Source organism: Emiliania huxleyi (assembly GCF_000372725.1).
Source record: "Emiliania huxleyi CCMP1516 unplaced genomic scaffold EMIHUscaffold_1, whole genome shotgun sequence".
NCBI lineage: Eukaryota > Haptophyta > Isochrysidales > Noelaerhabdaceae > Emiliania > Emiliania huxleyi.
In genome coordinates, this window is record NW_005202428.1 from 2,373,525 (window position 1) to 2,397,639 (window position 24,115).

The 24,115-nt window shown below is 65.2% G+C and overlaps 8 protein-coding genes across 8 annotated transcripts; 4 read left to right on the forward strand and 4 right to left on the reverse strand.

Annotated features, from left to right (window-relative positions):
* Positions 1 to 307: 307 nt before the first annotated feature.
* On the reverse strand, positions 308 to 1,649 carry EMIHUDRAFT_194671 (hypothetical protein; the record flags this gene model as incomplete). Its single annotated transcript, XM_005794376.1, has 3 exons — positions 308 to 739; positions 810 to 971; positions 1,041 to 1,649. 3 exons carry the CDS (start codon positions 1,647 to 1,649, stop codon positions 308 to 310), a joined length of 1,203 nt encoding a protein of 400 aa, XP_005794433.1.
* A 660-nt stretch (positions 1,650 to 2,309) lies between these two features.
* EMIHUDRAFT_447544 (hypothetical protein) lies at positions 2,310 to 2,910 on the forward strand (the record flags this gene model as incomplete). The annotated part of the gene is made up of 2 exons (XM_005794377.1): positions 2,310 to 2,360; positions 2,411 to 2,910. 2 exons carry the CDS (start codon positions 2,310 to 2,312, stop codon positions 2,654 to 2,656), a joined length of 297 nt encoding a protein of 98 aa, XP_005794434.1. The 3' UTR covers positions 2,657 to 2,910.
* Positions 2,911 to 5,208: 2,298 nt separating this feature from the next.
* EMIHUDRAFT_95190 (hypothetical protein) lies at positions 5,209 to 7,076 on the forward strand (the record flags this gene model as incomplete). Its single annotated transcript, XM_005794378.1, has 2 exons — positions 5,209 to 6,005; positions 6,794 to 7,076. 2 exons carry the CDS (start codon positions 5,209 to 5,211, stop codon positions 7,074 to 7,076), a joined length of 1,080 nt encoding a protein of 359 aa, XP_005794435.1.
* A 94-nt stretch (positions 7,077 to 7,170) lies between these two features.
* Positions 7,171 to 8,773, reverse strand: EMIHUDRAFT_95191 (hypothetical protein; the record flags this gene model as incomplete). Its single annotated transcript, XM_005794379.1, has 5 exons — positions 7,171 to 7,506; positions 7,648 to 7,773; positions 8,047 to 8,112; positions 8,196 to 8,306; positions 8,387 to 8,773. 5 exons carry the CDS (start codon positions 8,771 to 8,773, stop codon positions 7,171 to 7,173), a joined length of 1,026 nt encoding a protein of 341 aa, XP_005794436.1.
* A 2,727-nt stretch (positions 8,774 to 11,500) lies between these two features.
* EMIHUDRAFT_194677 (hypothetical protein) lies at positions 11,501 to 12,823 on the forward strand (the record flags this gene model as incomplete). The annotated part of the gene is made up of 1 exon (XM_005794380.1): positions 11,501 to 12,823. One exon carries the CDS (start codon positions 11,501 to 11,503, stop codon positions 12,821 to 12,823), a length of 1,323 nt encoding a protein of 440 aa, XP_005794437.1.
* Positions 12,824 to 13,806: 983 nt separating this feature from the next.
* Positions 13,807 to 17,951, forward strand: EMIHUDRAFT_447545 (hypothetical protein). The gene is made up of 10 exons (XM_005794381.1): positions 13,807 to 14,497; positions 14,569 to 14,807; positions 14,905 to 14,961; positions 15,782 to 15,994; positions 16,239 to 16,580; positions 16,657 to 16,804; positions 16,879 to 16,925; positions 16,994 to 17,063; positions 17,139 to 17,408; positions 17,484 to 17,951. Exons 1-10 carry the CDS (start codon positions 14,137 to 14,139, stop codon positions 17,834 to 17,836), a joined length of 2,100 nt encoding a protein of 699 aa, XP_005794438.1. The 5' UTR covers positions 13,807 to 14,136; the 3' UTR covers positions 17,837 to 17,951.
* Positions 17,952 to 18,261: 310 nt separating this feature from the next.
* Positions 18,262 to 19,675, reverse strand: EMIHUDRAFT_308275 (hypothetical protein; the record flags this gene model as incomplete). The annotated part of the gene is made up of 5 exons (XM_005794382.1): positions 18,262 to 18,555; positions 18,728 to 18,799; positions 18,892 to 18,909; positions 19,244 to 19,363; positions 19,445 to 19,675. The coding sequence occupies 5 exons, from the start codon at positions 19,673 to 19,675 to the stop codon at positions 18,262 to 18,264; spliced, it is 735 nt and encodes a 244-aa protein (XP_005794439.1).
* Positions 19,676 to 20,585: 910 nt separating this feature from the next.
* On the reverse strand, positions 20,586 to 24,050 carry EMIHUDRAFT_95194 (hypothetical protein; the record flags this gene model as incomplete). The annotated part of the gene is made up of 4 exons (XM_005794383.1): positions 20,586 to 20,671; positions 22,392 to 22,771; positions 22,877 to 23,244; positions 23,559 to 24,050. The coding sequence occupies 4 exons, from the start codon at positions 24,048 to 24,050 to the stop codon at positions 20,586 to 20,588; spliced, it is 1,326 nt and encodes a 441-aa protein (XP_005794440.1).
* Between the last annotated feature and the right edge of the window lie 65 nt (positions 24,051 to 24,115).

Sequence of the window (24,115 nt, forward strand, 5' to 3'; positions counted from 1 at the left end):
TATACACCTGATACACGTTTCACAGCGGGGGTCGCCAGAGCCAGACCTCCAGAGAGTCCGCAGTCGGAGACGGAGTCGCAGTCCGCCGCGGAAAGCGAGAGGTTGCTTTTCCATGTTTCGTCTAACGGTGGAAATAGGATTCCCCGCTGCTCGCGCAAATCTCCCGCTTAACCCACCTGTAACATTACACTAAGGAGAATTGCTGTGCTCTTTTGCTTTCTCTAACGTATCACAATGCTGCTCTTGCCTCTATACGGCTTTACACGAGATAGTAGACGGAAGGCATTCAACCCCAACAGGGACACCCTTACGCAGCCCTGGCCCCCGGGTCGATTCGGAGCACCCGATCGGCCTGCTGCGGCATGGCGTATATGACGCCACTCGGCGCAATCACACCGCCCTCCCACTTCTCGGGGGAGGCGCCGCACGAGTCGCCGCCCGAGAGTCGCAGCGTCGTCACCTCGAAGCTTGGCGAGATGCGCAGCACGGCCGGCGCGTTGCAGGGCAGGCCGTAGATGGCGTTGTCGCGGCCGAGGAAGCCGTTCTGCCACTTGTTGCCTCCCGGGTAGCTCGGGCCGATCAGGCTCACCTGCTCGTCCTCGGGCACGCCCGGCGCGCAGCAGATGTGGAGGGTCCGCCCCGTGTCTGAGGGAAAGCAGACCACGTCGCCGTTGGCCGCGGTGCAAGCGCCGCCCCACTTGTACTTTGTGTCGGGCAGCACCATCCCAATCTCGCGCACCTGTGAGATGGCACGTGCACGTCTCTCACCAGGCAGCAACCTGCATCTCTCACGCCAACTCTCGGCCCACCTCGTCGCTCCCGACCACAATCTTGAGCACCCGCCGCGCGTGCGCAGGCACCCCGTAGATGTTCCCGTCGCCGCCGACCGCGGCGCCGTGCCACTTCCAGCCGCCGCCCGGCAGATTGCCTAGTAGGGTGCCCGTCTCGCTGGCCGGGTCGAACTTGAGAACCTGCAGGACGGTGCACAGGCGGGTCACGTCTGGAGGGAGGTCTCGCTCGCTGGGTCAGGCTCGGAGCACCGCCGAGGCGCAGTTTGGCACGTTGTACATGCAGCCGTCCTTGCCGAGCAGCGAGCCGTACCACTTCTGCTTGCCCGGCCACGGCCCGCCCACCAGGCTCACCTCGCCGCTCGCCGGGGCGATCTTGAGCACCCTGTCCGCGTTGCACGGGCAGCAGTAGAGGCTGCCGTTGGCGGCTCGGACACCGCCGTGCCACTTCCAGTGGCCTTGCAGCGCGTCGGGGTCGCCGAGCAGATCGATGCCGCCCGCGCGGTCGATGCGGAGCACCTGGTTGCCGTTGGACGGCACGCCGAACGTGTCGCCCGTCTCTGGGTCGAGCGCGCCGCGCAGCCACTTGAATTTTCCGCCGCGGATGGCCGAGAGGCCGCGCAGGTCGCCGAGTCGCGTCACCTCGTCCGTGCGCGGGTCCACCTTGAGGACGCACTTGGCGCTGCCCGGCACGCCATAGATGCAGCCGTCCGCCGCCAGCTCGCCGCCGAGCCACTTGTCGATGCCGGGGTGGCTCCCACCAATCAGCTCGACCGTCGCCCCATACGCTGACGGGCACTCGGCGGCGGGCGCAGCGGCATTGCTCTCGGGCGGCGGCTGCGGGTCAGAGCGGCAGGGCATGGCTAAAGGCAAAGGCACGGGAGGATTTGGCTATTTGCCTCATGGGTGCCGCAGTCACAATCCTGCAACATGCCTCCGATCGTGAGCAGTTCAGCTCGCAATCCTACATCTCGTAGGACTATGAGCGGCTGCGCTCACAATCGTACCAAAGATCCAGAGAGAGATTTTCAATACCACAACTCTAACACTCACACGTCATTTGGGGCCTGGAGCCTGTTCACGCGCGCGCGAGACGTGCAGATCCAAGCATGGCTAGCGCAACGAGGGCGCCCCCCAATCGCTCCAGCCGCGAGCGCCTGTGAGCGCGCCGCCGGGAGGGTCTCCTCACAATTCAAGGAGGGGCTCTTGCGCAGAGTTGAAAAAGAAATTAAGCGGTGCTTTCAGAAAAAGATCGAAAAGAATTCAATTAGGCGCGCACAGGGGCGAAAGCGTGTGAGACGAAGCAGATTGCCTTGCATCTACTAACCCGCATCCAGGCTCCTCCCCTCATCCCCCACCTTATCTGACGTCCTTGCCCCCTAGCACACGCACGCGCCACCACACGAGTGCTGCCAGCACGCGAAAGCCTGGTTGTGCGGTTCGCGGTGCAAAACGGGCGCAAAGGCTTCCGACCATCGCGTACCTGCACTTGCCTGCACTCCTCCCGCAGGCGCTCGGAAAATGGCCCTCTTCATGCTCGCCGGCTCCGCTGAGGCACGTCTCCCTCCCGTGGTGCGATATAGCCCCTCTCCTTGCTGAGGCCTCAGCCTCTCCGCGCTCAGGCGCTCCTTTGCCCGCCGGTTGTCCACCGCCCCACCGTGTCTCGCCGCGCGAGCGAGTTTGTGATGATGCCCAAATTCATCAAGGATCTCTTCGGCGGCGACAAACCCGAGGCGGGCGACAACCCGTTCGAGACTTTCATCAACATGGTGCAGGGCAAGACGGAGAAGAAGGCCGAGGAGGCCAAGGCGGCGGAGGCGCCGGCATCAGAGGGCGAGCCCGCCGACGAGCCCGCCGCCGCCGAGTAGTGTGGTTTTGGCGGCCTTAAATGCCACACAGCGACCTGTCCATGCTGCCAAACGAGGCCAACAGCGGGCAGTCGTACCCCGTACCGCAGCCGTTCGAGTGCATGCACGGCGATCCCTGCACCCTGGCCGTGTCGAGTACCGAGTCTGCGAGGCGCACCAGCGTCCGCGGCCCAACCCCCCCATGGAGCATAGGCTGTGCACACTCTCCATGGGGCCATGTTTAGTTGTGAGAAAGGAGAAATTTTGTGCAAGCTTGTTTGAGCAGCTGCGCGCCCGCCGTGCGCCGCGGCCCCTGTGTGCATCAAACGTTAACTTTGGGCCTAACAGTTGCACTATTGTTGGCTAAAATCCTCAACGTTGTTCAAGTGTTCTCCCCAGCCCAAGCTGTTACTGTTTGTTACTGTTGTTACTGTTGCTCACGCTATCCTGTGCAGTCAGGGCAAGTGGGGGCGCGGGGGGGTGGAGTGCCCAGCGTCTTTACACGTTTACCCTGGGATTTCTCTGCCCAGTCCGGGGGTGCGTCGAACCTTCCATCACCCTGGGAACGTCCGGGTGTTGGAAGATTACTTTTTGTTACTGTTGTTCAGTGGTCAGCAAGCAGAAAATGCCAAAAAAAACCCGGGTAAACCCCGAAAATACCTGGGGTTTCCCGGGTATTTTCGGGTATTACCCGCAGCCGCACTGGACGCTGGAGATCGTCGTGGGTCACTGCCAGGCCTTCCTTATTGTTGTTCAGCCGGCCTAACGTTAGCTACTGTTGTTGGGGAGCCCCACTGTTGTTCTGTTGTTTGTTACTGTTAACACTAAGCAACACTGTTCAGCTCTTATGTTAACGTTTGACAACCCTACTGTGCAGTACCCAGTAGCTACGACTACGAGGAGTTGTCAGCAGATCTTGAGCAAGCGGGAACCCCGAGGATTCGGTGTCGCTCCTCATCGCAAACCCTGTCAGCAGTCCACCCTCAGGTATGTTGGTAAGAGCCGTACCTGCTTCGTGCTTGCGCACAAATAGACCAGCTCACCCCACCGGCACCGCGCGAGCCGACTTGGACTTCTCGCCTTGGCCTTCCTTTGGGCGAAACTTTCTTTCTTCGCGCCTGTGCATTCGTTTTTGGAACACTTCAAATTGTGTATTGTCAGTGCCAGTGCGCGCCGTGGCACACTATGACTCCCGTGCCTAGAGAGAGTAGAGTAGAAAGAAAGAAAGAACACAGGCGCCCAACCAAGGGCCTAGTGAAGTGAGAGTCGAATGAAACATTCTTTTTTCGCCCCACACTCTCTCACAACTGTGGTGTAACTTGAGCACTTACTTGATTGAGCACTGGAAAGGGTCGATTCCGCGTTGTACGGGACCCCTCGATCGTCTCGCCCTCCCTCACTGGTGTGTTCATGGGGGGGGGGGGGGGGGGTCATAACAAACACGGAGAGAAATCGCCTCCCTCTCCTCCAGGCATTCGTGGCATCCTATGCCGCTATGGGTCGTCCAGAGTATCGACCTCTGGCTTGTCAGCCGCCCCACCGAGGGCACCATGAAGTACAGCGATCGCCACCTCGCTGGCCTCTCCGCAAGGCCCCCCGACCGCGTCGAACTCATCGGCGCGGGCTCTCTCGGCTACGGGACCGGCCCCAGCTTCGGCTGAGGGCTAACAAGCTGCCGAGCCCAAATCACTGTGAGAGTCGTGATTTCTTGTTGGTTTCCTAAAATCTCACCTGGCAACCCTGTCTGCACGTCTCGCGCGCGCGTGAACAGGGCTCCAGGCCCCAAATGACGTGTGAGTGTTAGTTAGAGTTGTTTGGTATTGCTCGCTCATACGGGAGCGCAGCGACCTGAAACGGTCCGTCGACAAATTCGAAACGCCCGCCGAATTCGAAACGTGCGCCGCTCCCGCCGATCTCCCGCTAACGGACCTTACCCGCCTGTAACCTCTCTTTAAGGTATTGCTAAAAATCTCTCTCTCAAACACGGTTGGTGTAACTAAACAACGAACAGAGAGAGAGAGAGGATTGCCGTGCGCGCAACTAAACAAATAGAGCACACGTCTCCCGGAGAGACAGATGGGTGACGCACGAAGTGTGTCACACGACGCACGAACAGTGCGCGCCAAGTAAGTAATAGTAACCAGCAGACATCTCCAGATAGATGGGCGACGAGAATCGGAGAAGGACTGCGAAGAGAGATAGGAAGAGGCGGACGCCCAAGGGTGGGCGACGGCTAGCGCACCACACCCCTCTCCTTAAAATCCCTGTGTGGTGGCGGCAGCGTGCCGTCCTCCCATCCCTCCCTTGGGTTCGCCGTTTTCTTTCTTTCTTTTTAGCTGGGCGACGCACGAACCCGAGGCACAGCAGACAGAAAGAAAGAAAACAGACAACCCAAGGGAGGGATGGGAGACGGCACGCCGCCACCACACAGGGATTTTAAGGTAGGTAGGTATATAACTACGTCGGAAAAAATCTTTTCGCGGACTTCTCACCACGCCGAAGCGACACGCCTTAACCGCGAGCTTGTTGCCTGTGGTAAGGGCGTACGCCCTAACCTGTGGCTCCAAGTTGGCATGTTCTCGCGCTTTTCGCCCAGGATCGCCCGCCGCGCCGCGGGCGCTGTCCTCGGCGCGGGCGGATGCGTGTGCGCGCATGCCGAGGAGGCCTCCGCTTCCAAGCGCAGGAAGCCGCGAGCTGCCAGCGGCGGCGTCAGCGGCGAGTTCACGGAGCAGCCGCGAGTTGTGCGCTCGCTCTTCGACCATTCCTTCTTTGGCAAAGAGGTCGATGTTCTCGGCGTTCCGGTTCGGGCGCACGCGTCTGTCTCGGACGCCGCGGTCGTTGTCGCGGCCGACCGGCTCTCGCGGATGCTTCGGCACATGCCGACCGCCGTGCGCGATCGCCTCGCGCGGAGAGGCGCCTCGTTCCACGTCATCGGAATCGGGCAGGGGACGAGCGATCTTCCCGAGCACCGGCACATGAAGGGCGTGGACGGCGGCTATACGGGCGAGAGGGGCGTCACGCTCGACCAGCGGACGCGCGGGATGGGCGGGGTACAGTCTTCGTGCGGCGAGGAGAACCTGATCGACCTCGACTCGGACCCGCGGTACAAGGGGTGCGACATCCTCACCCACGAGTTTGCCCACTGCATCATGGACGTCGGCTTGCCCCCCGCGCTGCAACTCGCCATCCGAGAGACGTTTGACACCGCGGTCTGCGCGCACGGCCGGTGGACGCGACCTGACGGCTCTCGCGCCTACGCGGGCTCGAACGCGTCTGAGTACTTCGCAGAGCTGACGATGTGGTACTTTGGCACCCACGGCGAGTTTGTCGACCGCGCGAGCTGCACGCCCCCACCCGGACCGGGCGAGACGTAGCCGAGACGTAGCCGAGACGTAGCCGAGATGTGGGCCGCCGAGAAGGCCCGAGGCCCGAGATGTGGGCCGAGAAGGCTCGCGAGATGAGTGGCGCCGGCGTGAGCGGGAGCAGGCGGTCTCGCGGCGTATGACCCGGAGGGCTTCGCGCTGCTCGCTGCGATCTACAGCGGCACGCACCCGGCGCTGGCAGACGCAGACCCGCCCTCGACACGGCTCGCCCCGATCGAGGCGGCGGCGCGGGAAGCGGAGCCAGGGCCTCCGGTCGGCGGACCTTTCCGGGAGCCTTCTCGGAAGCTTCGTGTAGGCGAGTGCGGAGGAGCCGGGCCCGGTCTCGGCCGACGGGGAGGAGGTCTCGCTTGCCCCGCGTGTGCTGCTTGGGCCCTGCACTCTGCCTGCCTGCCTTGGTGTGGCCTGCCTCGGTGTGGAGATGCGAGGGGCTGCCCTCGCCCTCTGCCCTTGCCCCGCCACGCTGTGCGTGCGGAGAGGTCCGCCCGCCGGCCTGCCTTCCCAGGTCGAGGGCGAGGTCGTCACTGTCGAGTTCGACAACCGAGGCTGCGACTGCGAGTGGAGCCTGTTTTGGATCACACCGCAGGGGGAGCGGCGGCAGCACGGGAGACTAGATGCGCAGGACAGACCCGCGTCTCCCGACTAGCGCTCGAGAGGACACGTGTTCCAGCGGTCTCAGTCTGTATTCGGTGTAGTCGTAGCCCTTGAGCTCACGTGACGCGGCGAATCCACTGAGTGAGATGGACCGTTGTGTTGATGGCGCACGTGCACGTGTCAGGTACGGCACGGTGCCCGCCGAGGGGACGCTGCTCCAGCAAACCTTCCCCAGCCACGTCTGGCTGCTCGAGCGCTCCACCGCCCCTTCGACCCGGCCGCAGCCAGCCAAGCAGCGGCTGCACTACGCTGCACCCCGCGACAAGGTGAAGGTCTGCCTCGCGACCGTGACGGACGACGCCGGTTGCCGTGTCCACTTCGCCGACCGGGGACGCGCCTCGCCAGACCCGGAGCTGGGCCGGCCGCCGTCCACGCCCAACGGCACCGTGCCCTCTCGGCAGCCCTAAGTGGCTAATGTGAGCTAAAAAAAAGTAACTATCATATGTTTATGTATTAAATTATAATCATATTTGCTGCGCCGCGAGTTTTTTCTCTAGACTCTTAAACCGCCGCCGACTTCTCGTGGCTTCTCGCACGCCGCTTCGCAGCGAACGTGGACGTGCCACCTCCAGGGCCGGCGCCGTCAGAGGATCGGCCGCCTCGCCCACCCTTGCCCTTACCCTTACCCTTGCCCTTGCCCTTGCCGCCCTTGCCCTTCCCCCCGCCGCCCTTGCCCTTCTGCCCGCCGCCCTCACCCTCGCCGGTCGCCTCCTCCTGCTCCTTGCTCTTGCCGAACGGGTCCGACTCGGCGACGAACCGCCGCAGCACGCCCATGAGCCACGCGGAGCGGTTGCGCACGCCGCTCAAGTTGAGGCCCGCCATCTCAGCAATGGCCGCCTGCACAGCGCCGGAGCGCGCGCACCGACGAGTCACGCGGCGCGTCTCTCTGGCTCGCCTCCAGGCCCGCTTGGCGTGACCCGGCCAGACCTCGGCCATATCTCGGCAATGTCTCTCGGCCATCTCTGTCTCGGCGCACACCTCGGCGACGGGCGGCGACACAGAGAGCAGAAACTCGACCGCGCGCTCGTCAAAGTCCTCGCGCGTCACCTGCCCCTCCTCCGCCTCGCACGCCGCCGGGAGAGCCTCCTCGACGAGCTCGCGCACCTGGGCGGTGGTCGAGGCGGCGGTCGAGGCGGCGGGGGGCGCGGGAGTGGGCAGAGGGGCGGCCGGCTCGGGCATCTCTCAGACGCATCGGACGCATCTCGGACGCATCTCGGAGGTGTCGGACGCATCTCGGACGCATCTCGGAGGTGTCTCGGAATTTGTCTGGGACGCTTCTCGGAGGTGTCTCACCTTGCGCGACATCTGCGCGCCCTGCTTCTCGCGCAGAAGGCCGATCCGGCTCTGCCGCTTCTCGCACGCGGAGCCTCCGCCGACCGTCCGCTCGACGTTGATGCGCCGGCCGTAGAGACACGAGTGGTGTAGCCGCAGGGCAGAGTGCACCTGGGTTTAGGGTTAGGGTCAGGGTCAGGGTCAGGGTCAGGGTGAGAGGCACGAGGGGTGTAGCTGCAGGGCAAGAGTGGGACCTCCGACTCGGAGGAGAGCTCGACAAAGGCCATGCCGCGCGAGGCCCCGCTCTCGCGCTCGGTGAGGAGCCGCACCGACACCGGCGGGGCGCACACGGCCAGGAAGTGCGCCTGCGCGCGGCAGGTCAGGCGAGGGCTGGGGCCGTGGCTGGGGCCGTCGTGGCTGGTGCGGCTGGGAGCGAGGCCTCGACGTCCTTGGCGGTGGCCTTGTACGGCAGCTGCCCCACAAAGAGCGTGCAGGCCACGCGAGCACCGCCGTCGGCTGGCGCCTCCTCGTCCGCTGAGGAGGCAGAGGCGACGGCTGCTGCGGGCTCCTCCTTGACTGCACGCTTCTTTGCCCGACGCTTGTCCGCGCCGCTGATCACCGCCGCGGCCTCCTCCTTGACTGCACGCTTCTTCCTCTTCTTCTCTTTTGGCTCCTGAATCTGAGTCGGGTCTCCCGCCTCCTTCTTCTTCTTCTTCTTCTTTGTGGGCGGTAGGTTTGCATCTGCGGAGATTGCCTCGGGCGGCCGCTTCTTCTTTCGCTTTTCAGGCTTACCCGCACGGTCCAGGCTCTTCTCGGTCATATGAGAAGGCATGCTGAGCGGGCTGCGGCGTGCGGGAGGCGAGCCACTGAGTCTTCCGCTCTGAATTCTTTCAGCGACCGAGTATAGTCCGTGCCTCCGCCACCGCGCCTCGTGCCGAACCGGCAGAAGAATTTGCCGCAGATTCTAATGGATCCTCGCAGACGAAAGAAGAATTGTGCCGCACCCTCCCTTGGGTTGTCTGTTTTCTTTCTTTCTTTCTTTGCTGCGTCACAGCGAGAATTCTAATGGGATCCTCGCAGAGGTGTTTTCTGAGCAATGACGACCGTCGGTCAGTGCATGCACGGACCGCGGAGTTGCCCCTTAGTTAGTTAGTGTATGTATGTATCCCCGCTCCGCCCTCTGCTCCGCCGCTCCGTCCGCCGCTCCCTTCGCTGGACGCTGCGGTTGCTGACTGCACTCCAAGTGCTCCAAGTGCTGCTTCAAACCGCCCTGTCGCGGGAGTGACCCCATCCAGAGAGATGTATGCGATCGAGCCCGCGATCACGAGACTCGAGAGCCACTAAGCCGACGACATTCAGGACCTCGCCCAGCCGCTGGAATGGTCCGCCTCCACTCGACGCCTCCCACCGTTCGCCCTGCCCGCCGCCGTCAGCGCCGCGCCCCCGCCGACGAACACGAGCGGATTCGGCATGTGGTGTGCGGCCGGCCCTGCGCCACCGCCACGCTCCCGGTGGTGTCGGTTAGCCTGACGCAATGAGACACGCTCCGCTCCAAAGCCTCCCGAACGTTCGATTCGCGGATTCGCCCCGTAACGTCTAACCGCCCGCCGCGCGGCCTGACTCACTCATCAACACCTCCCTAACCCGTAACGTCTCTAACCGCCCGCCGCGCATAACTGACTCCTCATCACCTCCCCCTTAGCCTACCAACATGTACATGCACATGCAGGAAGGTGAAGAACAGTCAGGCTCGGACTGGACACCAGCGAGTGGGCATGCCCGGGACCTAGTGCGTCGGCCTGGAGGTTTTCGTCAGGACTTACTTCGGGTGCCCGCAAACGTCTCTCAATTGCGGGCGGTTGCACACACTGGTCACTGCTTTGATCCCCCCGCATAGACCTGCACATATGTCCGCCGCGGCGCAGCCGACTTTCGTGCACGGCGCGTCGCGCGTTTGGGTGATTGAATCAGCGCGGGGCTCTTGCAACCGGCGGCAACCCGCATCTGCAGCCGAGAGCGACAGTGACGAGGCCGAGGACGAGCTGCCGGGCCACTCGCTCTCGTGCTCACTCTCCTGCTCCAGAGCCAGAATAGCAGGTTGGGCGATGCTGCTCCAGCCATCGCTGAGGTGCACCTGCGGTTCGACTGGCTCGCCGAACCACAACGACACTGCCGGCCTTCTGCAGCGAGATATCAGAATCTGCGCTCGAGGTCCTAGTGCATCTCCTAAGAATTGATAGGGAGGTGAGCAGCCGCCCTCGCCATGAGCCTGCCGCGCCCGGCTAAGCCCGGGGTGCCGGCTAGTCCTGTGCGATGCGGCACAGCCACCGAGCCCAGAACCGAGAGGGCGCTACCTGTTATCTCGTCTCTGATTGGAGTTCTACGTGGGTCAGATGAGGACGTGTCCAGTGCCTTCACGTGAGTCGATGTGCCCGCGCCGGGGAGTGGCATGGCTAGCTCATGCGCGTGTTTGCGCATGCAACCCCGGGTGGTTTGGAGGAACGGCGGGACCGATGCACAAGTAGGCTAGTTCCAGCGTAGTCGCCCCGGTCGCGGATAGCCAGGCTGTCCTGTCACACCTGCGGTGGGGAGTGCCGAGACTTGCCAAAAGGAGACAGCGTGTGTCTGTGGATTGGCCGTTAATAGTGCTGCATAGTCTCCACTGTGCGCTGTGAACAGAGTACCGTACCAACACCTCTCTCAGGACCCCCGGGAGAGCGGCCGCACACCCGGCTCGGTGACCCGCTGCTCGGCTGCTCGGTGCTCGGTACCCCCCCTGCACATCTAAAGCCATCCCCCTGCTGCTGGGGGGGGGGGGGGGGGGGGGCATGGCTTTAGATGTGATGTGCAGGGGGGGTACCGCGAGCGGTGATGTGTGCAGCCGCTCCGGACGCATGAGGCATGTCCGGACGGTGCGGCTGCGCGCCTGGGGGTGCTGCCAGCAACCCCAGCGAACCAACCATCTCTGATCTCACCGCGGGGCGAGAGATTGAGAGCGCCGGGAGTGCGCGCCGAAGTAGAAACATGGCGCGGCAGCCGATTTCGGCGGGCGTCGCATCGACCTAACGTGGCGGGGGCAGCGGCCCCTATAAGCAATAAGGGCGCGCCGCACGCCGCAGCGGCAAGGTCGCTGTGCCTGTGCGTCCTTTCCCCCTTCTTGGCCTAGTACGATTGCACCATCGATTTCGCTGTCCGGGTCTCGGCCGACTCGCGGAACGAGGACAACGTCAACGAGGATTACGGACGTGCGACGACGTACCCACATAGGGGGTGTCGACTGCCGACCCAGGGGGTCGGGGGTTTAAGTGCGCGGAACTTGGGGCAGCAACATCTCCTCCTGCAGCCTGTGGGCGGGCTGTCCCCCTTTCCCCAACTGTTTTCAAAAATTCGCTATACCCCCACGATAGACGGCCGTCCTCGTGTAAGGAAGTCTCCTCGCTAGCGCGGGATGTCGGCCCTCAACGCCAGGGACAAACTACTCGACGAGAGCCAGGCCAGGTATGAGGGCGGTCGCTCGGCGCCGGGCGCGCCGCGCCTGCAGACGCTCACAACCCTCTCGATGGGAGTGCTGGTCGGCGCAGCTGCTGTCCTCGGCGCGAGCCGCTTCACCTCTCCGGCAGCCGTCACCATGGCTGCGGTTCCGCCGGCCGACGGGCAAACTTCGGAGCTTACTGGAGCAATCTCGACGCTTCACTCGCTCGTGAAGGACCTGCAAGCCGAGGTGGGAGACATGAAGCGGCAGGCGGGGCTTCGCACCCCTCTGAAGGCAAAGCCAAAGGCCAAGGGCCCGGCCACGATTTCAGAGATGACGGAGACCTGCTCGTGCTCGGCCGGCGGCCCCACGCCCTGCGTCTGCCCCGGTGCCAAGGGCGGATCAAGGCTCGTTTACCCCACCGATGACTACACGAACTACGAGAACGGGACCTATGCATCCCCCTATGGCTACCCACCTCGCGACATGATCGGCTACGGAAGAAATTACACCACCTTTCAGCCCAAGTGGCCGGGCGGCGCGAAGCTTGCGCTGAGCTTCGTCATGAACTACGAGGAGGGGGGAGAGAACTGCGTCCTTCACGGCGACGAGTTCTCGGAAAATCTTCTCTCGGAGATTGTAGGGGAGCGCAAGATTGTCGGAGAGCGCAACATGAACATGGAGAGTCTGTACGAGTATGGCAGCCGGGCGGGCTTCTGGCGCGTCCACAAGCTCTTCAAGGAGCGGGGCATGGTGCTCACCGTGTTCGCCGTCGCCATGGCGCTCAGCCGCAACCCGGACGTCGCCAAAGCTATGGTGGAGGCGGGCTTTGAGGTCGCCACCCACGGCTACCGCTGGATCGACTACCAGAACGTGCCCGAGGAGGAGGAGCGCAAGCACATCAAGGCGGCGGTGGAGATTCAGAAGCGCGTCGTCGGCTACCGGCCGATGGGCATCTACCAGGGCAAGCCGAACGAGCGGACGCGCCGGCTCATCATCGAGGAGGGCGGCTTCCTGTGGGACGCCGACGCCTACAGCGACGACCTGCCCTTCTGGAACTTTGACGAGGGCAAGCCGTGGCTCATCATCCCGTACACGCTGACGAACAACGACATGGTCTTTGTGCGCGGCGCGAACTTCCCCCACGAGGAGGCCTTCTTCCTTCACCTGGCGGGTGCGTTCGACCAGCTCCTGAAGGAGGGCCGCGAGGGCACGCCCAAGATGATGAACGTGGGCCTGCACTGCCGCATTGTGGGCCAGCCCGGCCGCGCGATCGGCCTGGCTCGATTCCTGGACTACGTGAAGAAGCACGGCGACGAGGTCTGGGTCACGACGCGGACGGAAATCGCCAAGCACTGGCACAAGCACCACTACCCCACCAAGACATCGGGATGGGAGCAGTGGGGCTAGTGGCGTGATCGATCATGGGCACGGGCAGCGCGATGACCGGCCCGGCCCACCCCCAGCTCGCACCAGAGCGGGCGACCGAGGGGACCCGGGAGTGCCGTCGCATGCTTTCTTGTGCGATTGATTGAGGTCCGGCGAAAGTCGTGGATGAGATTAGGACTACGGATTCGTAGTTCTCCCGCGCCCCTTTTTGGTTTCTCGAGATTGTGTTTAGTGACAGAATTTTACAACAAAACTCTCTCGCACAACACTGGGCATGGGACTCTGGCGCGCGCACTAGCACTTCACTAACACCAGGTATAGAAAGAAGAGGGACCGGCCCCAGCTTCGGCTGAGGGCTGACAAGCTGCCGAGCGCGCCCAAGGATCTCTCGGTGAGAGTCGTGATTTCTTGTTGGTTCTCAAATTTCTCTCTCTCTCTCTCTCTCTCTCTCTCTCTCTCTCTCTCTCTCTCTCTCTCTCTCTCTCTCTCTCTCTCTCTCTCTCTCTCTCACTCAGGTATACTACGTAGTGATAGGAAATAAGCCCCCCCTCCGGTTTTTGCCTCGCTCCTCCACCTGGCGCCAGCCCTCCAGGTGTGGCGAGGGGGGCGGGGCAGGTGGCTTGGAGGGGGCCGAAGCCACCTGGTGCCACCCGAGCGCTCACATGGCCACAGGCGGCGTTTGTTTGGAATCTACTCCAGGTGCTTTTTGCACTGTTTTGCCCATTCCACAGGCGGCGTAAGCCATCTGCTCCAGGTGCTTTTTGGACTGTTTTGCCCATGTCCAGAGGCGGCGTAAGCCATCTGCTCCAGGTGCTTCTTGCGCACTGTTTTTCCCATCCATGTCCACAGGCGGCGTAAGGCATCTGCTCCAGGTGCTTTTTGGACTGTTTTGCTCATGGAGCAAGTGGCTAAAGCCACGTGAGTGAGTGAGTGCACGCACACACACACACCACCCTTAAGCCACCTGCTCGCAAGCTAGAAAAAAGAAACCGCGCCTGCTGCCGCTGCTGCTGCTGCCCAGCTCCCGCGAAGCCAGCCCCGCGATCGCTCTCCCTCCGCCTCCAACAGGCGTCGCGGCGTGCCTCGCCGCCCCGGTAGGTCGCCTCACTCACCTGTGTGCGCTGGCCGGTGACGGCACCGTGCTGCTCTTGTCTTCCCCCGCTCAACCGTCGCCGCGCGGCCCGCTCGCTCCACCGGTGGTCGTGCAACGGATTTCCTTCCCATCGCAAGCGGCTCCACGCACGGTGGCGTGCTCCCGTGATGGAACGTTACTCGTAGCAGCGGGTGGCAGCTCCATCTCTCTCTTTGTCGTCTGTCTCGAGGCAACGCCTCCGATGCCTCTCTCCCTGCACAACGCTGCCGCCGCCGCCGCCGCCGCGGCGGGCCAGTTCCCACATGCCTCTCTTCGCTGGCGTTCGCCGCTCCGCTTCAATGCCCAGGCCATTGCAGTCACTCCGTCTGCGGGCTCCGGCGTCACGGCGCAAGGCCTCGTCGCCGTCGCCGGCAGCATGGGTGTGCTGCTCGTGCAGAGCGGCGGCAGTGTGGGCAGAGGAGACTCGCCCTCCACCACAGCAGCGGCGGATCCGGCGGGGCCCGCCCCTGAGGCGGCAGCGGAGCCTGCAGAGGCGATGGCAGCGGCGGCACACGCGGGGAAGGAGACCAGCAGAGGAGCCTCTGCGGAAGCCACCGCACACGGCCTGCTGCTGCGGGCGTGCCAAGCCGTCTGCCGGAAAGCTTCCCAGAACCTGCTCGGAACGTTCCTGTAGGCGGCCGACTGCTGCTCACGGGCCGCGCTGTCGGTGCCGTGGCGTTTGATGCCTCTGGCTGCCGCCTTGCAGCGGCGACGATGGACGGCGCGGTGTACTGCTTCGAGATGACGTCGACAGCCGCGCCGGCGCGAGCCCGCCCCGCCGCGTCGGTTTGCGCGCGCGCGTGCTGGTGCGCGCGGCTGCCGCCGCAGCTGGAGCGGCCGTGCTGCGTCGCCTTCTCGCCTCCCCCGCCACAGGCGTCGGTGCGGATCCCGTCCCGCCCCGCCCTTCCGCGTGGGCGAGAGGCTGGAGAGACTTGCTCTTCGAGACCTGCTCTTTGAGACTTGCTTGTAGGCGGGGCGGGGGAGCGGCTGCGGAGAGCGGCTAGCGCTGGTTGGGTGGAGCGGGCACGTGGCGCTGCTCGCTGCCTCGCCGACGGAGGGGCGCGGCGAGGCGGCGGCCCGCGGCCCTAGATGCGGCACTCCCTCCCCTCCACCTCGAGACCTCGAGACGACCCGTGCCTGCCGCACTCGGAAGGGGCTGCCGCTGCAGCCGCTGCGGCTCTGTCCCGCTCTTGCCTTGCCGCGAGGCGAGGGGGACGCGAGGCCGTGCTCCCCCCCCCACCCTTCAGCCCCCCGACTCGTGCGCCAGGCCGGCGACGCGAGCAGCGACGGCGACGGCGCGGACGCCTCCGCCCTGGCGTCTCCAGAGAGCTGGCGCACCCCCCCCCTCCCTCCCCCTCCCCGAAGCCCCGCCTCCTCTCCTCCCTCTCCCCACCCTTCGCCCCCGACCTGCACCGCTGCAGGCGGCTCCTCGCCTGCGACGCCCCGCCCGAGCTTGCGCTCGGCCCTGCCCCGCCCGCCGCCGCCGGCTCGGCGCACCTCGCGTGGTGCGAGATTACCCGAGATTACCCGAGATTACCCGAGATTACCCGAGATTACCCGAGATTACCCGCCCGAGAGGACCTGAGAGGACCCGAGAGGACCCGAGAGGACCCGAGTGCACTTCGCGTGGCGCGGCCTCTCCGCGTGCTGCGAGAAGTGGCCGCAGTAGCGCCCTCGCGACGCCTCGCCGCTGCGCCGGCAGGTGCTCGTCGCCGCATGCGTCCCGCCTCTTGCTCGCATCGCACCGAGCCGCCTCCGCCTCCACCGCCGCCTCTGCCACCGCCGCTTCGCCTCCGCCGCCGCTCCGCTTCGTGCGGGACGGCGCAGCGAGAGGCTGCGGTGCGGAGGAGCTGCTTGTGGCGGAAGAGCTGCTTGGTGGCGGCGCGGTGTCGGGCAGGCGGGTAGAAGTGCCCCGGGTCGAGGTGCGGGGCCTCTGCATCGGACTCGTTCCGGACGGGCCGCGCCGGCGCGGGGAGCTGGGCGCGGCAGCGGAGGCAGCCGCCGCAGCGCAGGCGAGCCCACCGCCGACGGAGCACGAGGGGTCGGCCAACGAGGGGGAGGTGAGATGGTGACCCGAGATTACCCGAGATTGCCCGAGATTGCTACCCGAGATGGCCCGCACTTTCGCACATCTAGCCCACCCCTCCTCTCCACCACAGCCACCGCCGACCCCACCGCCACCGCCTCCACCCCCTCCGCCGTCGCCTCCGCCCCCCGGCTGCAGATCCCGCCCACACCTGGCCTGCGTGCCACCCCTCCCCCAGCCACCCCCAGCCACCCCTCCCCGTGCCACCCCTCCCCCAGACACCCCTCCTCGAGGTCGTGTGCTGGCTCTGCGCCGACGGAGCCCTCCACTGCCACCCGCTCTGGCCTTTTCGCCCGCTCGCCCCACCCGCTGCGTCGCGCGGGGCGGCGGGGCGGGGGGCGGGCGGGCCTTTGGGGCTCTGGCCTTCGGGGGGCAGCGTGGCTCGGCTGCTGCCGTGCGCCTTCTCTCCTCGTGAGCTGCTCGACGCCGCCGTCCTCTCCGTCCGCCAGAGAGGAGGCGAGGCCGGAGGAGGAGGCGAGGCCGGGGGAGGAGGAGGAGAGCGAGAGCAGGGCCTCGCTTGCGCGCTCCGCGTCGACCACGCGGAGGCGGAGCTGCCCGAGGTGTGCTCGAGATTCGCCGAGACTCGCCGAGATCCGCCGCCCTCCCTTGTCCCTCTCGAGCCCCACGGCTCGCCAGGCGAGCTCGGAAGCGCTTCTCGAGTGGATGCTCGGCGAGGAGCACCGCCGGAGAGGGCGGTGCAGCCGGGCATGCGAGCCGCTCGCCGCCCGGGCGGCGGAGGGGGGCGAGCCGGAGGGGGGAGGCGCGGCCCCGCTCGTCGTGCTGGGCGCGCGTCGCGTCTCGCGCCGCCTCGGCTCCACGCCCCGTCTCTCCTCTACTCTGGCCGCCGCTCTCTTGCAGGCGCGTCGCACCTCGCCCTCCTCTCGGACGGACTCGTGCAGCACCGGGCGAGCCGGCACAGCCCTCTCCGCGCGGCCCTCGCCACCGGCGCCACGCCTCCGCTCCCCCGTGCTAGGAGCGGAGGCGAGCGTCGGCCTGGGCCTCGCGGTTGGTCGCACACCGCGCAGACGCGGCCGCAGTCGTGGGCGAGCGCTGCTCCTTCCGCCATCGCCCCGCCCGCCCCACCTTGCTCCACGCTCGTCGCCGCCGCCCCGTCGCAGGGGACTGGCTGCTCCTGCTCGACGTCCCCACCGGCGCGCTCTGCTCGTGCCCGCTGGCGGCCGGCGCGGAGCAGGAGCAGGTCTGCGCACCGCTGCCATCTTTGGGGGCCGACATGCGCGCCATCGGCGGGGCAGCCGCCCGCTGCCCCCGGATGAGCGCCGTGCTGCCGGACGCGTCCCACGGACGGCGCTTCACGGTGCTCCGCGCCGTGCTTCTCTCGTCGCCAGGCGGCGGCGGCGGCACGCGCGCTCGCTACTGTCTCTCTCGCGGTCAGCTGGACGCCGGTTTTTGGGGGGGGAGGGGTCGCCGCACGTTTGTGACATGGCGGCGGCGTTCTCGCATAGGAGAGCTGGACGAGCGCGGCAAGGTCGTTTGGATCCCCACAGAGGGTCGCTCCGGCGACCGCCCCGCACTCCCCGACAGTACGATCTTGCGTGCGCCGTGGACGTGGGAGAGCGCCCCGTGGCCGGTGGGTGCGTGCGACGGGACGCTTCTCTTCGAGCACTCTTCTCCGGACGAGGTGGAGGTGGAGTGGACGTGCTGCGACGCCGAGACACAAGCGTTTGCTGTGCTCGCAGGCAGCATGCTGCCCAGTGGGCTCTGCGGCGCCGAGGCGGTGCGCGAGGCGACGTCGCTGACTGCTCATATCACGAGCCGACGCGGCCAGGGCAAGGTTGCAAGTAGTAGCGCGACCTGAGCGGAGATGTGGAGCTCGTACTGTTGTAACTCGTCGGTAGAAAAGCCGTAGTAACATTGAGACGTTAGTGCTTAGTCGGCAAAGTGGTAAGTGCATGATGTTGATGAGGACTTCTAGTAAGCACTGCACCTCAAAAGCTCTATCGTTTATTCTCTGTTGTCGCGGGGGTTCGTAGCAACACACCCGCACACAACGATGCATGTGTCTAGTAATCGACGATGCACGTGACGCTGGTGAAATCGCTGCTCCGCGCGGCCACCTCGGTCCTCGCGCGCGGCTCTCTCGACGCGAGAGGGTGGCGCACCGCGCCCCTCTCGGCTGCCACCCGCGCCGTCTTCGGAGCAGCAGCGACCCCCCCCGCCTCACCCCCCCTTCCACCACCCCCCTTTCCCCTAGACCCCTTCCCCAGACCCCCGGAGAGGAGCTCACTCCTCCTTGGGCGCCGGAAGGGCGCGGAAGACGACAGCGAGCGACGAGCCGACGATGGCCATCCAGACGACAGAGACGGCCGACGGCACGCGGACGAGGAACTCGCCGAAGTGGAGCTTGGCGAGGAGGAAGCCAAAGGCGGACGACTTCATCGACGTCTCGATGGCGACCGTGCGGCAGGTGGTCTCTGGGTAAAACTTCTTGAGCCCAAAGTAGGAGACGGCGCCCCCGACGACGTGCAGCAGGAAGGCGGTGGCCTGCAGCTTGAGGCCGGCGGCGAGGATGGGCGCCTGCGGTGCGGACACGCCCAGAGAGAAGGGGGAGTCAAAGGGGGAGTCAAAGGGGACACGAGGCCGTGCGGTGCACTCGGAGCATCGCGTGAATGCAAGGCCCACCGCCGAACACGCTGCCGCGCTGCGGCGTGGCTTGCATCTAGGTGGTGGGCGCCGAGCACTGGGCGACAGCGGATCCGACGAGGAGGATCGTCGACAGCACGCCCACGATGGGCGAGAAGGGCTCGACCTTCTTGACCGCCTGACGGAGGGGGGGGGAGAGTGGAGGGGAGAGAGAGGCGGGGGGGGGGGGGTTGCCTTGGGGAACTTAGCGTTCAGGCTCATGCCGAGTACGATCGGCAGCAGGACAACCTGCGGCGGAGGAGGGACGGAGGAGGTGGTGGGCGCGTCCCGCTCCTCCGGCGCACGCACCCTCGCCACCGTGCGGCGACTCGGGCGGAGCCCCTGCGCGCCTCCCTGTTCCTGTCCCCTGTACAGGAGCTGCTGGAGCTAGCCTCGGCACTCCTCGCCGCTACCCGCTTGCAGGAGCGGCGCTCTCAGGGGAGTCGCGAGTGGCCGAGGAGCAACTAGGGACTCGAGGCACGCCGCTACGATCTCGGCTGCACCTCGGCTACACCTCGGCTGCATCTCGGCCGCATCTCGGCCGCATCTCGGCCGCATCTCTGCCGCATCTCTGCCGCAGGACCTGGATAGTCGAGACTGCGACACCGGTGGCATCGACGGGCACGAGCGTGCCCAGGAGGAGCTTGCAGAGCAGCGGCGTCATGAAGATCGCCCCCAGGGTCGTCACCGTCGTCATCATCACCTATAGGAGCGGGCACCGCCCCTCTGCCGGCCGGCGCCACCGGCACGGCTCCCGCAGCGAGTCGCTCGCAGAGAGAGCGACGTCGCCCTTGGCGATGTAGGTGCAGAGGTTGGAGGCCTGGCCACCGTTGATCGAGCCGACCAGCACCATACCCGCCGTCAGCGCGGGCGTCAGCCCGAACGCCTTGGAGAGGCCGAGCGCGAGGAGAGGCATGAAGCCGTAGCAGCCGGCAAAGCCAGTCAACATGACTCCCGGCCGGGTGAGGACGCGCTTGAAGTCGTCGATGGTGAGGGTGATGCCCATCGAGAGCATGAGCATGCCCAGCAGGCCGGTGAAGGCCGACGTCGGGATCCCGGACAGTGTGGCCGGGCGGAAGAGACCGAGTAGCGCAACAAGAGCCGTCCAGAGCGGAAACAGGTTCGAGAAGGAGTCGGAGAAGGTCTGGAAGGCCGAGCGCGCCGCTGGCTCGATCGGTGCCTCCGACTGCGCCGTCGGATCGATGGCTTCAGCAGTCATGAGAGCAGCGGCGACACGCCTCAACTGCGGAGCAGCGAGCGGGAGCGACGGCGAGGCAGCACCGCGGAGCGACGGGCGCATCGCCACATGCGCATGCAGAGCACTCACACCCGCGAGGGAGAGCAAGAGAACAACCAGTCGTGCTAACATCGCGGGGCGTCACGCGGCTGTGGCACCGTGCACGCAGAAGCCTGTCGACACCCTGGAGCGGCCGAGGCGGGAGTTTTTCTTTTTCTCCTTTCAAAACCAGAGAGAGACGGCACTGACTTTTTAATTTTGGAACAACAATTAAAGTATTAAGTCAAGAAGGCTAAAGATTTGCCCTGGATTCTGCTGGATTTGCCCAGGCTGGCCCCCAGCGCCCAGGCGGCGGGGGACGGCCACCCACCCACAGCAAAGGCGAATAAGCGGTTGGGTCGGAGCGAAGAGACCCTCGCGCGTGCGCCCTCCCCTCCGTTCGTCGGCCGTCGGCCAAAGCACGGCGGCGCATATACGCCCCGACAGTTTTGCTGTCTCTGCGCAATGTGGGGCCGCAGTGGCGGGCGGCGCTGTGGCGCGATACTTCGAGCTTCGCGCTTCTTCTCCGCGGCGTGATCCGAAGCTTTTTCCGTCGACGCCTTGCGTGAACCTGCAGAAGGCGGCCGAGACCACCACTCTCTAGCAGCTTGCTGCTCGGGGGCGTTTCGTGCTTTCACGCTCCCACTGCTCACTCGTCGTGCTGTAGTGGGCCCCAGTTGAAGTGCGTCCACACATCGATCTGGTACTCGGTGACCGTAAGCAAGAACTTGCAACCTGCAACGAGAAGCGGGAGCCTGTTGGGAGATGCACTCACACGATGGTATGCACTCACACGGTCGTTACGCATCTAGCGGGCGGGGCCGTAAAAGATGCAGAGCCCAATGAAGACGTACCGCACCACCGCCCAGTTCCCTGTCCATGCCGGCCGAATTCGGCCGGCTCCGCCCATCCTCAGTCCTGGATCAAGGACTGGACGGCCAATCACCGGCTGGCCAATCACTGGCTCGCGCTCCGCCGGCTCGTCAGCAGGGACTTGGACATACCTGACAGAACAGAGGAGGTGCAGGCGCTCTCTTGCCGCTGCTCTCTTACACACTTACACTTGCACACACACACACACACACACACACACACACACACACACACACACACACCACCATCACAATTGCGCAGAATGTGCACTGCCTTCGCCACGCAAACTTGTCGAGTTGGTGCCAGTGTATCGGGATGTGGTGGATGATCCCATGTGTCATGGTCCGCTAGTTAGGCTGTGAAGATACGCAGCGTACGTTGCGCTTGAGGCCATGTGCGCCCGGGGGGCTCGTCGCTTCGAAGAGCAACTTGTGTTCCTTCGCCACTTTCGCGCGAAACAAACTTCTTCTTTTTTCTTTTTCCGGCATGGTCTCGCTGCGATGGTGCGCCGCCTGCCCCGATTGCAGCGGTCCTGGAGCTAGAGGCGTGCACTGGCTCCACCAGGCACCAGCCTTACAAACGACGAGCGGCGACCGAACGAACGCGACGCCGAGCGAGGGCGGGCGGCTGGAGGCGATGGCGGGGGTGGGCCTGGCGAGGCCATCGGAGACAGGGCTGAGGAGCTACCAACATACGTGTGTAGGAAGGTGAAGAACAGTCATCAGATGAATAGAGATTGCGAGCGGGGGAGGGGGGGGGAGAAAACTTGCTCTCGGCGGCACTCCAGCTCGGGCCATCGGCACGCTCTCTAGGCGGTCAGCCTTTGATGAAACATGATTTGGCACGGGTCGCAACGCTCCAGCAGGCGCCTCCTCATGTTGCTGGCATCGGTCGCCGGCCTCATTGCGTGCTCATTGTTGGCTGGGTTATCACTCCCGCGTCAGCTCGAGGGCACCTCGCAGGCTCAAGGTTCCCAGCATGCAATGTGTGCCAGCCGCCTTGTATGTAGCGTGAACCCGCTCCTTTGGATCCCGTTGCTTCAAGCACACTGCGATTTGGAGCAATGTGTGGGCTGCGGCGGCCCAGGATCCAACGGAGAGGACTGCGGCGACAGTCGAGCTGTGCGAGGCACGGGCGGATCTCTGTCGGTTGTGAACTGGGCCGAGACAGCCCTGCAGGCCTTCATCGTGTACTTCAAGGAAGACCACAAGTCAATGGAGGCGGCGCTGGTAGACCAGTTTCGGCCCCACCTTTTGACCAGCTGAGTCGTGAGTGGGTGCAGTGAGTCTCGGTCGTCTTGGCACAAAAGCTGTGGAGCAGGCCGCAGAGCTGTGTCAGTGTGTACGTTACAATGACGCGATGCACGAGCCACTCATGGCTCACGCTCGGAGCGGGACACAGTTGTTCTTGTTGGGCACACTGTCCCTGGCTCTACACGCTACAGAACAGCGCCCCTATGAGCCTATACGCGCTCCTCTCGACGGTACACAAACATAATACGAAGACGGCTTTACACACAGGGGGTCGCGTCCCCGTCACGGCGGCAACGCAAGTGGAATTGGCTGACTGGACGCCTCTGCACCCCGAGCAGCCTGGACTGTTGGCCCGGCCGCCGTCGACGCGCCGCTGCCCTCCTCCTCGCTGCCTCCCGGCTCGCCGGGCGCCACGAGCAGCTTGGAGGAGAGCATGCCCCGCGGCGAGTCGTCGAGCAGCTGGTCCCTCGCCTCGGATCCCAGGAACGCGAGAGCGCCGAGCACGAGCGAGCCGGCGCATAAGCGAAAGACGAGGGCCCAGTCTCCCCTCGTCGAGGCGAGCAGCTGGCCCGTGGCAGTGTTGCCGACGATGCCGGGCAGCGAGGCTGCCGTGTTGCTCATGGCGAGAAGCAGGGCGCCGTGCCGCCGGCTCAGGTCCCCAAAGGTTGCCCAGTACCCCGCCGAGGAGCCTAAGCACAGAAGAGTCGCGCTGTCAGAGACAGACAGAAGACTACGTCATAAATGTCCGCAAAAGGCGCCGAAGCCGGCCATCCCGATGGCGACGCTCAGGCACGCCGTGGCCGCGACAATCGACCCTCGTGGCGCGGAGCTGCCGCCGCCGCAGGGCGCGACGCAGCTCAGCGCGCCGAAGCCGGCGGCGCCGCCGAGCAGGCCGGCGCTGTTGATGAGCTTGCGAGTGCGGGTGGGAGAGAGCCCGCGCGCCTCGAGCCGGTCGGCGACGACGCCCGAGGCGGCGCTGCACGCGAACAGGGCGACGTAGGGCGCGGCGGATGCGGCGGCGAGGTCGGCCGAGGAGGCGTTTGGCCAGGTCGTGTGCAGGAACTTGTCGATCCAGGAGAGGCCGATGTAGAAGGTCCAGTTGTAGAGGCAGTGGCAGGTGGCGGTGCAGAGGAAGGGCCGATTCGTGAGGATGGCGCGCCACGGGGTGACGCCCCGCGCCACCTGCAGGGAAAATACGAGAAGGGTTCGAGAAGGTTCTTGAGAGAGCGAGGGAGGGAGGGAGGGAGGGAGAGGGAGGGAGGGAGGGAGGGAGGGAGGGAGGGAGGGAGGGAGGAAGAGAGAGAGAGAGAGAGAGAGAGAGAGAGAGAGAGAGAGAGAGAGAGAGAGAGAGAGAGAGAGCTGTTGCGCGCCTCAGGCGGGCGAGACGCGTGGATGAGGGCGAGCTCCTCCGCCGAGATGCAGCGGTGCCGCGCAGGGTCCGAGGTTGCGAACGAGGCAAAGGCGACCATCCACGCCAGTCCACACGCGGCCGAGACCAGGAAGACGCTCCTCCACCCCGTGGACGCGAGGAGGAAAGGGCCGAGCAGCAGCATCAGCACCGTGCCGGCGGGCTCGCCCGTGGTGATGAAGGCCCAGCTCGACGACCGCTCGCTCGTCGGGATCCAGACGCTCACTAGCTGCGCCATCGACGGGTAGCAGCACGCCTCAGCGCAGCCGACGAGGACCCGGAGTGCAAAGAGCGCCGCAAACGCACCGCGTGTGAAGCAGCTCGCCGCGCTTGCAAGCGACCAAACGGCCACGGCCGCCGTGAGGACGCGGCTGCCACCGAAACGCGACGCGAGCCATCCCGCGGGCGTCTGGAAGGCAAAATAGCCGCAGTAAAAGGCGGCGAGCATGCGCCCCTCGGCCGCGTCGGAGGAGAACATGGCGCCGATCGCAACAGAGACGTTCGTGCGGGCCATGTAGAGGCAGACATCACCGAGCCAGAGGAGCAGGATGAGGGACTTGCGGGTTGAGAGGCGCGGCATGGCAGCGCCCGTCACCCCCACTTCCGCCGCGAAAATGCATTTTCGTTTTTTTCAATGAACACTCA